Source organism: Apostichopus japonicus, chromosome 22 (genome assembly GCF_037975245.1).
Source record: "Apostichopus japonicus isolate 1M-3 chromosome 22, ASM3797524v1, whole genome shotgun sequence".
Taxonomy (NCBI): Eukaryota; Metazoa; Echinodermata; class Holothuroidea; order Aspidochirotida; family Stichopodidae; genus Apostichopus; species Apostichopus japonicus.
The window spans coordinates 9,222,322-9,234,774 of record NC_092582.1 but is presented as its reverse complement, the minus strand read 5'-3'; the positions used below and the strand labels follow the sequence as shown (position 1 = coordinate 9,234,774).

At 37.2% G+C, this 12,453-nt stretch overlaps 3 protein-coding genes across 18 annotated transcripts in view; 2 read left to right on the top strand and 1 right to left on the bottom strand.

Annotated features, from left to right (window-relative positions):
- LOC139963946 (uncharacterized) overlaps nucleotides 1-12,453 on the bottom strand; it is a 78,882-nt gene that overhangs the window by 39,464 nt on the left and 26,965 nt on the right. The window lies entirely within an intron of this gene.
- On the top strand, nucleotides 235-9,728 carry LOC139963952 (uncharacterized). Of its 2 annotated transcripts, none has more exons than XM_071965213.1 (4): nucleotides 235-442; nucleotides 4,973-5,036; nucleotides 5,511-5,700; nucleotides 6,842-9,728. In XM_071965213.1, the coding sequence occupies exons 3-4, from the start codon at nucleotides 5,539-5,541 to the stop codon at nucleotides 7,787-7,789; spliced, it is 1,110 nt and encodes a 369-aa protein (XP_071821314.1). In that variant the 5' UTR covers nucleotides 235-442; nucleotides 4,973-5,036; nucleotides 5,511-5,538; the 3' UTR covers nucleotides 7,790-9,728. The 2 variants fall into 2 exon arrangements, with proteins under 2 accessions (XP_071821314.1, XP_071821312.1); XM_071965211.1 differs by lacking the exon at nucleotides 235-442 and adding an exon at nucleotides 4,716-4,843.
- Nucleotides 971-4,083, top strand: LOC139963951 (uncharacterized). The gene is made up of 2 exons (XM_071965210.1): nucleotides 971-1,299; nucleotides 2,360-4,083. Exons 1-2 carry the CDS (start codon nucleotides 1,138-1,140, stop codon nucleotides 3,305-3,307), a joined length of 1,110 nt encoding a protein of 369 aa, XP_071821311.1. The 5' UTR covers nucleotides 971-1,137; the 3' UTR covers nucleotides 3,308-4,083.

Sequence of the window (12,453 nt, the reverse complement as noted above, 5' to 3'; positions counted from 1 at the left end):
TCATAACCAAAAGAGATCATCATAAATAGCAACCATTCCAGAAACATATATGAAAAGCTGTCACAGTAAAAGTGTATGAATCACAAGCTGCTGTTTATGTTTACATCAATCATGGTGTCAGTTTTTCCATCATTATCCTTGTATATTTTGACCCTTTTGGCTTTCCACAAATTGATTCCAGACAGCATCTGTGTGGATGGCTGGAGTTGTCAAATCAATTACACCACACACCACAGAACATTGTGTAAACAATAAAAGGTGCAGGCAGTTTCCATTTGCCTTGTTATACATTAAACTTGAACCCAGTACTGTTGCTGCATCATCAACACACACACATACTGTACCTGCACAGGGATCGCTATGGGAAAGAGTTCTGTTCTTACTGTGAACAAATATTCTCACACTGAGTATTGTAGAGAAGATATACACAAGTTTGCTAAAGGTAAGAATGTAGGGAGACTACTTAACATTATTCTTAAAAGATTATAAGAAATAGGGTACCTGCAAACAAATCATGTCAGGGAAATTTTTTAAGGAATTTTTTCTTTCTGGTTTTCCCTTTGTCAAACAGGTCTTAGCTTTTGATAGTGTTCAACCGATAATTGGTTAGAAAATCAGCATCAGGCCAAAAATCGGTAAATAATAGGCACCGACAAAATCCAGTGCGTATCATTTTAAACCATTGACTTCACTTTTGTGAAAAACACAATGCAAACAAGCTAGCTATAGCACACAAGTTTCCAGTTGTGTTTACTTTCTGTTGGTTTCGTGGTAAAATCATGAAACTTTCTGAAGTGTGCGTGCAAAATGTGTCCTACTATTATATTGCAAACACACAGTATTGAACAGTACTATGTACCTCATTAATGCTTGGGTATGTGGTAACAGCATGTATAGACAAAGTTTGCTTTGCTTCCATGTTCATGTACAGACTACACGTAAACTTTTTTTTTAAAAATCCACCAAACTATTTTTAGTGACAATTAAATGTTAAACTTCCTGACTTTGATGGGTTCAAAATAAATTATTTCAGCACAAAATTGAGTTGTTTACTGATCAATATGAACTCATTGAAAGTTGTTACACTGTCCAATGAAAACTTTCATTAGATTGGCAGAATCTACAGAAACATAGAGAATGCTTTCTTCGCGGACTGTACAACTACGCCACCTAAAGCATCTACCATGGAGTGTTAAACAGAGTAATACTTCCATGCCTCCACTCTGGACAGGACAACTTGCATTCTTTGCAAGCCACGTAAGGAACCTGAGTCAGATTGGAACAACCGCCAACATCCAGGTACAAATACCTTACATGATGTTTATGTTACGTTTTATAAGCCATCCATGGGACAAATATCACATCACAATTTAAAATTAACCTGATCTTCATCTAGAATTTGTGAAGCTAGCATAAATACAAAACTTTCTAAGTCATCTTCTGGTTCATAACAAGTCCAACAGACTGATGGGAATGTTAGAAATGAACTGATTTCCAGCGTTGGGTTTTGTGCATTTATGTGAGCAGACGCTTGGTTTTGCATAGTAAAGTATTCAGGTACACAAATACAAAGAAGTTTCACATTACATAAACACCTGCACATGATCAATTGTTAACTGTAAAGTAGTTTGCAGCATTATTTCATGACAGACATCCTAGGGAAATCCCCTAAACTTGTCTGGTTTATTTTTATTTTGCATGATGTCATAAACGCACTTTGACCAAACTGGTTTCTCTTTTTTTGTTAATTTTTCCCCCCAAGGTTTGGATCCAATTTTCTACTTCAAACTTGGGAAATGTCAAATATGAATACACTACATTCAATTTGCATATTTAATGTCAGATACCCCCTCTCCTCCCCCCCCCCTTATGGTACAGCTGGGATTCTACCAGGACAGTTCAAGCCATAGAATGAAAACAACGAAAAACAAAGCATTTTGATGTCAGTGTGAAGCTATGCCAGCATGCCTATTAGCCTTAGATTCACTTTCTTAACAAATTGTGACAAATTCAGTGGTCTTTAAATTTATCTGAAAAGTGATGGATGGGAATTGAATACATAGTTTGCTAGGATCCTTAGAATTTGTACTAAAGTAAATGAGCTCCTGGACTATCGGTTTAACTGAATGAACTTTAAGAACAAACATGACCATCCAATGAACAGGAGGAAGTACAGGTAAGGGGGTAGGGAGAGGAGAGATGAGGAGAACACGTCACCAAAGTCCTTAAACAATTCATTCCTAAATCAGTGAATTTACACTTGCTTCGATGACATCATTGATTTCGGGACAAGATTTAGCTCACGAGAAACGATCAATTGCAGTAACTTTACTAAAGCTTCTTATTTTTTATCAAACAGCAAACACACAATGATGAATCAGATGTCTTCCCACTTACTAAAGAGGAGGCTGTTATGTACCTGGAGAAGGTATTGGATATACCAAACCCTCTCTTACAAATAGAGAAACAGGGCAAGTTTAATTTCCTCTGTGAGGTACAAAGGCGGACAAAGATGGTTCAACCTTTCACAGTCTTGACTTACATTACTCCGGAATACCAGGGTAGATCTCCAAGTCAACAGCAAGTTAAAGATATGATGTTAAACAAGCAAGGTGGTGGATGTCCTCAAATTAACACCTTCACTAAGGCTGTTCTGCAACGAATGGGATATGAAGCGTACAACATAGGCGGAACGTTAAACAAGGACAGAACGCCTGTGTATCAAAGTCACGTTGGATTAATCGTACAAAATGTTACAGAGAAAGGCAGTCTTCACTTGGTAGAACCTGGTTCACGTTTGCCAATCTTTGATCCCGTACCACTAAACTTTGCCCGGATGTCCCAAGTGTACCAAATCATCGGCCACGGAATAAGGTTTTTCCGTGAATGTCCAGGCATCGTAAGACTGTGCATACCGATTCGAGAGGAGACCGGCGATCCAAACATTGATGCCAACGTATACAACGTGGACGGAGTGATGTGGAAGACCTTCATAACATATGACATAATTAAGGAATCAAAGTGGGAATACTGTTATCTAATTGGTGACATGCTTGCAAGGAATGTATGTTTGATACCAGAAGGACACAAGGATCTTTTTGTCTGTGGTTTTTCAAGAGGTCTATGGACAATAATTAAAGGAAAGATATACATTCAGTATGATAGCAACGGCAAAGACACGATCAAAACATTCAGGACAAATGAAGAAGTTATTGAAAATACAAACTGGTGTTTCCCACAATACTCTAAGGACATCTTGCGACGTTATATTGAATACACTAAGAGGGTAGCTGACCTCTTAGATTAGATGATTCAAGGACCAAATTAATTACAGCACAAACTAACCAGAGACCCATGCGACTTAGTGATTCCTTGCCATTATTAAAATGATGTTTAGTATCTTGCAAGATTTCATGCATTCATAAATAATGAGCACAAATCAATGTTGGGATATATTCGTGCATGAACATTAGCCTGATGTAAATATGAATCTAATGTTAATTTTTATTTCTAATGAGTCTATTAGTTCTGATCAAATTTCTTTGTGACTAGATGAATACCATTAAAGACCAACTATTGAGACTTTTCGATGAACATAAAATCCCACCATTTTGCATGTATGTAATCCTTAACTCACTCCAATTACATTGCTGTAATTAACTTTACCAATTTCAGACGTAAATACGCGGGATACCAATGATGACATCACACGGTGACCAGAGGCTCCTTTGGGTCAATCTCTGTTTTAAGACATTCCAGAAGGTACATCCCACGTGACTACCCAAAATGTCCATTTTTGTGGTCGTTTTTTGATGGGTTATAGTAGGTTTTCGAAGATTATTTTTTACACATGCTGATTATGGGTATGTAAACTCCCAAATTAATGGAAATCCCCCCCAAATTTTCTGTCTCCATAGTTGGTCTTTAACTAAGATTACAGCTGCTTGTGTGGACCAATCAATGGACTTCTCATCTCTGTAGAGATGAATAGACAAGAACTGCATACATGTGCTCATTGTGATGAACACAATCCTTGTCGTACAGATTATCCTTCCTTACATTTTAAGTTTTAAACTGTGTTATTTTTAAAAACAAGTGAGCTAAATTATAGACAAAATGAAATATACCCTTGAAAAGAATATTAAATGTGTGTACAGGTATAGACTCTATAAACAGGCTGCTGAAAGAAAAGCAACATGTATTTAACATTGTTACAGGGGATGTACCATGGTCCGGTGCGTGAAATAAACGGCGAGAGTGATGTACAGAATGTAACATTTATTACATTACAAATGTAATCATGTAAAACAACCATTAATAGCTTTTGTATCTGATTAACATAAATCACATGAAAAGCAATCGTACCCAAAAGCTATCACAGGAAAAGCTTTCATTATAACCAAAGGAGATCATCATAAATAGCAACCATTCCAGAAACATATATGAAAAGCTGTCACAGTAAAAGTCTATGAATCACAAGCTGCTGTTTATGTTTAAGTCAATCATGGTGTCAGTTTTTTCATCATTATCCTTGTATACTTTGACCCTTTTGGCTTTCCACAAATTGATTCCAGACAGCACCTGTGTGGCTGGCTGGAATTGTCAAAAGAAACACCACACACCACTGAACATTGTGTAAACAATAAACGGTGCACAGTTTCCATTTGCCTAATGTATACATTAAACTTGAACCCAGCTATGTCATCAATACTGTTGCTGCACATATCAACACACACACATACTGTACCTGCACAGAGATCACTATGGGAAAGAGTTCTGTTCTTACTGTGAACAAATATTCTCACACTGAGCATTGTAGAGAAGATATACAAGTTTGCTAAAGGTAAGAATGTAGGGAGACTACTTAACATTATTCTTAAAAGATTATAAGAAATAGGGTACCTGCAAACACATCATGTCAGGGAAATTTTTTAAGGAATTTTTTCTTTCTGGTTTTCCCTTTGTCAAACAGGTCTTAGCTTTTGATAGTGTTCGACCAATAATCGGTTAGAAAATCATCATCAGGCCAAAAATTGGTAAGTAATAGGCACCAACAAAATCCATTGCGCATCCATTTTAAACCATTGACTTCACTTTTGTGAAAAACACAATGCAAACAAGCTAGCCATAGCACACAAGTTTCCAGTTGTGTTTACTTTCTGTTGGTTTCGTGGTAAAATCATGAAACTTTCTGAATTGTGCGTGCAAAATGTGTCCTACTATTATATTGCAAACACACAGTATTGAACAGTACTATGTACCTTATGAAGGCTTGGGTATGTGGTAACAGCATGTATGGACAAAGTTTGCTTTGCTTCCATGTTCATGTACAGACTACACGTAAACTTTTTTTTAAAAATCCACCAAATTATTTTTAGTGACAATTAAATGTTAAACTTCCTGACTTTGATGGGTTCAAAATAAATTATTTCAGCACAAAATTGAGTTGTTTACTGATCAATATGAACTCACTGAAAGTTGTTACACTGTCCAATGAAAACTTTCATTAGATTGGCAGAATCTACAGAAACATAGAGAATGCTTTCTTCACGGACTGTACAACTACGCCACCTAAAGCATCTACCATGGAGTGTTAAACAGAGTAATACTTCCATGCCTACACTCTGGACAGGACAACTTGCATTCTTTGCAAGCCACGGAAGGAACCTGAGTCAGATTGGAACAACCGCCAACATCCAGGTACAAATACTTTACATGATGTTTATGTTACGTTTTATAAGCCATCCATGGGGCAAATATCAGATCACAATTTAAAATTAACCTGATCTTCATCTAGAATTTGTGAAGCTAGAATAAATACAGAACTTACTAAGTCATCTTCTGGTTCATAACAAGTCCAACAGACTGATGGGAATGTTAGAAATGAACTGATTTCCAGCCTTCTTTTTTATGCCTTTATGTGAGCAGAAGATTGGTTTTGCCATGGAGATAAAAATCTGTTTTTACCTCCATGGTTTTTGGAAAGTAAAAGTCTTCAGGTACACAAATACACAGAAGTCTCACATGACATAAACACCTGCACAAGATAGATTGTTAACTGTAAAGTAGTTTGTAGGCTCATTATATCATGACAGACAATGTATCCTAGGGAAATCCCCTAAACTTGTCTTGTTTGGGTATTTATGCACAACAATATTGATATTTTGCATGATGTCATAAAATGCACTTCGACCAAACTGGTTTCTTTTGTTTTGTTAATTTTTGCCCCAAGGTTTGGATCCAATTTTCTACTTCAAACTTGGGAAATATCAAGTATGAATACACCACATTCAATTTGCATATTTAATGTCAGATACCCCCTCTTCTTCCCTCCCCCCCCCCCCTTATGGTACCTGAAGTTGGCATTCTACCAAAACACTTCAAGCAATAGAATGAAAACAATGAAAAACAAAGCATTTTGTTGTCAGTGTGAAGCTACTGTATGCCAGCATTCCTATTAGCCTTAGATTCACTTTCTTAACAAATTGTGACAAATTCAGTGGTCTTCAAATTTATCTTAAAAGTGATGGATAGGAATTAAATACATATTTTGCTAGGATCCTTAGAATTTGTACTAAAGTAAATGAGCTCCTGGACTATCGGTTTAACTGAATGAACTTTAAGAACAAACATGACCAATCCAATGAACAGGAGGAAGTAAGGGGGTAGGGAGAGGAGAGATGAGGAGAACACGTCACCAAAGTCCTTAAACAATTTATTCCTAAATCAGTGAATTTACACTTGCTTCGACAACATCATAGCATTCGGGACAAGATTTAGCTCACGAGAAACGATCAATTGCAGTTACTTTACATGAAGCTTCTTACTTTTTATCAAACAGAAAGCACACAATGATGAATCAGATGTCTTCCCACTTACTAAAGAGGAGGCTGTTATGTACCTGGAGAAGGTATTGGATATACCAAACCCTCTCTCGCAAATACAGAACCAGGGCAAATTTAATTTCCTCTGTGAGGTACAAAGGCGGACAAAGATGGTTCAACCTTTCACAGTCTTGACTTACATTACTCCGGAATACCAGGGTAGATGTCCAAGCCAACAGCAAGTTAAAGATATGATGTTAAACAAGCAAGGTGGTGTATGTCCTCAAATTAACACCTTCACTAAGGCTGTACTGCAACGAATGGGATATGAAGCGTACAACGTAGGCGGAACGTCAAATAAGGACAGAACGCCCGTGTATAAAAGTCACATTGGATTAGTTGTACAAAATGTTACAGAGAAAGGCAGTCTTCACTTGGTAGAACCTGGGACACGTTTGCCAATCTTTGAACCCGTACCACTAAACTTTGCCCGGATGTCCCAAGTGTACCAAATCCTCGGCCACGGAATAAGGTTTTTCCGTGAATGTCCAGGCATCGTAAGACTGTGCATACCGATTCGAGAGGAGACCGGCGATCCAAACATTGATGCCAACGTATACAATGAGGACGGAGTGATGTGGAAGACCTTCATAACATATGACATAATTAAGGAAACAAAGTGGGAATCCTGTTATCTAATTGGTGACATGCTTGCAAGGAATGCACGTTTGTTACCAGAAGGACACAAGGATCTTTTTGTCTGTGGTTTTTCAAGAGGTCTATGGACAATAATTATAGGAAAGATATACATTCAGTATGATAGCAACGGCAAAGACACGATCAAAACATTCAGGACAAATGAAGAAGTTATTGAAAATACAAACAGATGTTTCCCACAATACTCTAAGGACATCTTGCGACGTAATATTGAATACAGTAAGAGGGTAGCTGACCTCTTAGATTAAATGATCCAAAGACCAAATTAATTATGGCACAAAATATAAAGAAATCAGGATTTGACTCAAAACAGAGAGGAACCCACAATGACAAACACTTCTCAATTAGGGCTACACTGTAGAAATGTCATTTCATTGACAGAAAGTTTGCTACTACATGTGTGAAACACTGAAGAATTTTGACGTTTCCTCCTAAGCATCACGGTACGTTGCTGTGCTGATATACAAGAGGTTTTTTCTTCTTTTTTTTAACCACAAATAGCTATAATATAATTCAAGACACCAAGGCTTTTCTGTTGCATTTGTAGTGAAGTGAAATTTTGTTGTGTGCACCCGTTGTATTTACATGTATTACGTAATATACTGTAATCGTCAGTTTTTAGCGTTAGTTGTTTGCACATGTATTTTTGTTCAGTTTCTGTATACGTTGTTGTATGGCGAGCATCGTCCCTGCAGAGCTCCGGGGTTCGCCTCGTTATCCCTTTGTATTTCCGTAATTTTTACTTAATCTTGGGTCGTCAATAGCCCAGATTTACCTCTTATCTTTACTATCTGGAGTCCGTGAGGAGATGTCACCCTTCTCAGAGGCGGGATGCCTCAGGTTTTTGGATGGTTCGGCTTCTGGCTCGAAGCCATTGGTTTCCAAGATGGCGGATCATACCAACATACTATATAGCGAGCTAGCGTTGATGGAGTCTCGATGTCCGCGATCTCCTTTACCGCGAGCGTAGAGTCCTCTTCTCCTTTACCGCGAGCGTAGAGTCCTCTTCTTCTTTATCGCGAGCGAGCTGACTTCAGTATAGTAAGAGTTTAAGTCATAAATATTGTTTTGTTTAAATGCCGTACGTACCCCTATTGTTAATTAGTAAAATCAGATTTTAAGTGTTTGGCTAGGTTGTACTTCACTGTACAAAGTACGTATGTTAGGTTGTATTTGAACCTCGGTCCTATGGGTTTATAGCGTGTGTTGTGTACACTGTGTAGATCAGTGGTTGTGTATTGTTAAGCACATGGGTGCTAGTAGTATTGCGTACTTTTATACTGTACTGTAGAGTGACAGTACCGGTTAGGTTGGGTTTAAGTTACAGAGAGTTATTAACAGTTACGTATAGTATACAGAAAGTAATTGAAAGTCAAGTGTATTGTATTGTACTGATTATTGACAGTTCAGTTGTATTGGAAGTTTATTTCTTGTATCTGTATTTTGGTATTGTACTGCTCGCAGTGTAAAGAGTGTACGTATACTGTATTTTGAACATATTTGTTACTGTTGTTACTTATAGAATTGTCTCAGAGCTTGTCCTTTTAATCTTAGCCTTTTTGGATAGCTATAGAGTGCCAAGTCTCTTGAGAGTTTGTGGGTTCAGGAGGTGGAAATTCCTGCTGTCTAGGAACAGTTTAGGTGAAAAGGCCTATAATGTGTTGCAGCTGGCATGTGTTGCCCTAGGCTGACCATTACGAAGGTGTCAAAATTCCTCGCCTGTTGGCAAACGTTTAATATTATTTATGCAGTTTATTTCATTATGTTCATTTTACATTGTTTATTTTACACTTCGTACAGTTATTGCGAGATTGGTATTTCGTGGATTGAGTATTTATGGTACAGATATAGTTCTGTTATTGGTATGTCATAGATTGGGCATAGGTTCTGTGCATTTTTCATTGTATTGAGTATAGGTTTTCCCCCAGTTTATTAGGTCGTTAAGAGTGTAAGAGCCATTTAATACTGTCATGTAACATGATTTGTTCATTTGTATATTTTCATTTTCATATTGTAGAGTCTGTTAATAAAGTGTCAGCCGTTGTTTCCACGCAAGAAAACTCTTGCTACCTCATTGATAACTTATGAGTTCGAAGCGAAGGACCCTAAATCCGGTAATTTCCCCCGCCATCAGCGGTTCCCTTCACATTAGATTTGACAATGACCAAAAACTGAAAGGCCCCCCCCCCCCCCACAAAAAAAGAAGAAAAAAAAGAAAGAAACAGGCTTTTGGAAATTTGGAATCAAAACCTAGAATCTTCTTTTAAAATTACACTTTTACCCTGGACCATCTTAGAAGCAGTACTTAATTGAGGCAGTCTTGGAACAATACTACTGTATCTAGTACTGCGTGCTGTACAATGCATAATGTTATATTTGAAACTTCAAAAGGCAGTTTATTACTGTACATGGATATCAATTGTTTGACATATAGCACTGTAGGATGAACATATCGTGGACATTCAATGTGTAGATTAAATAAAAGTATAATAAGGGAAGACTGGATGCTAAGAGAGATATTAAATCATCAGCATTGTCCATTGTGTAGCCTACTACATTTTGTTTGGTCAAATACGTAGTGTTTTACGTTTTGTCCCATCGTATATTATGTGCAGGAGGCGTTCGAAAATAACAGTTCTTTTTTCACTCCTAATAGCTGGTCATATTTACCAGGAAAATAAACAATTTTACTCAAACTCTTTGTTTGTTAATGTTGTCAATCTGTGATATATATGTGAACTAGGACATGTGGCAGGGTTGGAACTACAAATTAGAATGTTTGATAAACTGTTGACATCTCACTGTATAGGCCATGCACTACTCCAGTGTTAGGTTAAACTTGCCGTATTGTGTTAGAAAAGATGTCTGCTAACTGAACTACTAGTGCAATCAAAGAAACAAAAAGAAACCTCAATAACAGACTTTGCAAGGTATTCTGATAATGCTTCAAAACCTTTTACTTTGGAAGATCTTAACTGATCATTGCTGTAATTATGCATGATGAGGAAACCCCTTTTCTAATTTTGCAATTTTTTGCAGCATCTGATTGGCTACCGGAAATTTCTGGAGCCTTCTACATGCTTTGCACAATGAAACTTTCTAGGTAATGTTACTTATAGAATATATGCTGGATTGTACTGCAGCCACATCATTACAGTCTGAATAAAAGCGTAACATTAGGTCACATCGTCATACTCTCATCACGAGATGGCATGACGTTGACTAAATAAAGACAGAAGCCTTTTGTTTTTCCTAAGTAATGCTTTTTAGGACATGCATGCGTTATGTTATTTATTCTGCACTTAAGACTGTCAGTTCCAACTCTTGAACTGTTATGTTTAGTTTAGTTTAGTAGAAAAAAAGGATCAGGAGGGACACTCAAGTCCCCATCAAGGACCCTATAGGAGAGGAAAAAAACTGAAGACACAAACACTCAGACCCGATTACAATGCTTAAAGTGCTTGTCCAAAGCATTCTTAAACCCATTCACACTACTTGCAAGTACAACTTTCTCAGGCAAACTGTTCCACTCATTCACAACCCTATTAGAAAAAATTATGTATTATGTCTGATGCTGACATTTCACTCTGATCATATTTCTTTTTTGACTAGATGAATTGCACTAACTAGGATTACAAAGTCTGGTTTTTGCATCTCTTCTCACCTCTGCAGATATGAATTCATTACATGGAATTCATTCTCAATTTTCTCTCCTTGGTTGCATTAATTGTGTTAATTGTGAAACAAGGTTTTATGTATAATCTCACAGTGGGATCACAGTGGGTGTACGTGGAGTTAACATTTCTGGATTAATTTGGAATGGACTAAAAAGAAGTCTCCATGTTTTTTATGGTCAGAAATGCTTGTTTCTATTATAAAAAGTAATAAAGATGACAACTCGGCAATAGTGTCTTCGCATAATAGGGAACAGGCCTAAGTCATGATTTGTAGCACATTGAAGTAAATATAACTGGTTTGATGCAGAAAATTCTGTAATTATGTATGCACTTAGAGCATAGATCTATGTTACATTCCTAAAAATCTGAAAGCCCCATGATAGTTATGATTGATGAATCACATTTACCTGCAAAACTCCAGGTTTGATTGTAATACAAAGCTCATGTATGAGATTACAATTGATAGGAGCTCTCCTACAGTAAAACCTGTGTGCCCCAGATACATGTTATCAGACAAACACAATATCTTCATTGGGGTTAAAAGGTCAATCCTGCAGACTTTCAAAGGATCTCAAATTCCAGTTTCTATCCCACACAAAGGAGGTACAGTGACAGTCTATCTAGAACCAATTAACAATACAGCACACTCATTGGTCTGATACACTTGTTGCGTGTGCACAGCAGGTAGGGTAAGGTCAAGCAATACAACACATAACACACTGTTACACAGCTGTACATTGTATACACGGTGACATCCCTATGTTCCGACGTCTCTATGTTCCGACGTCTCTATGTTCCGACAATTTGTTCGGACTCTAATTTTTTAGTCTCCAAAATTTTTTCGGATCCGATTTTTTTTGGAGACTCCATCTTTTTGGTCCCCCATTTTTCAGACCAAATTATTTTGGGGGACTTAATTTTTTGGGCCCCAAATTTTTTGGGACCCAATTTTTTTTTGGGGGGGACTCCATTTTTTGGAACCAACATTTTTCTGACCTACCTTTTTTTGGGGGACACAATTTTTTGGACGCACCAAAATTTTTTTCACGAAAGAAAGGGCCCAAAGTTTGCTATGACCCAAATAGTGCTTGTGACCGAAAATTGCTTGTGACCCGAAATTTAATTGTTTGTACTCAAATTTCTTGGGACCAAAATCAGTTTGGTTAAAAAAAATTTGGGTCCGAAAAAAGTTGGTCCGAAAACATATTGGTGTCAAAAATTTTGGTCCAAAAAAA

Bases quoted from the DNA above. Each gene is read 5' to 3' on its own strand.
- LOC139963951 (XM_071965210.1), top strand. From the start codon at position 1,138: ATGCTTTCTTCGCGGACTGTACAACTACGCCACCTAAAGCATCTACCA. The intron at 1,300-2,359 runs GTACAAATACCT...TTTATCAAACAG, and splicing joins GAACAACCGCCAACATCCAG to CAAACACACAATGATGAATC.
- LOC139963952 (XM_071965213.1), top strand. From the start codon at position 5,539: ATGCTTTCTTCACGGACTGTACAACTACGCCACCTAAAGCATCTACCA. The intron at 5,701-6,841 runs GTACAAATACTT...TTTATCAAACAG, and splicing joins GAACAACCGCCAACATCCAG to AAAGCACACAATGATGAATC.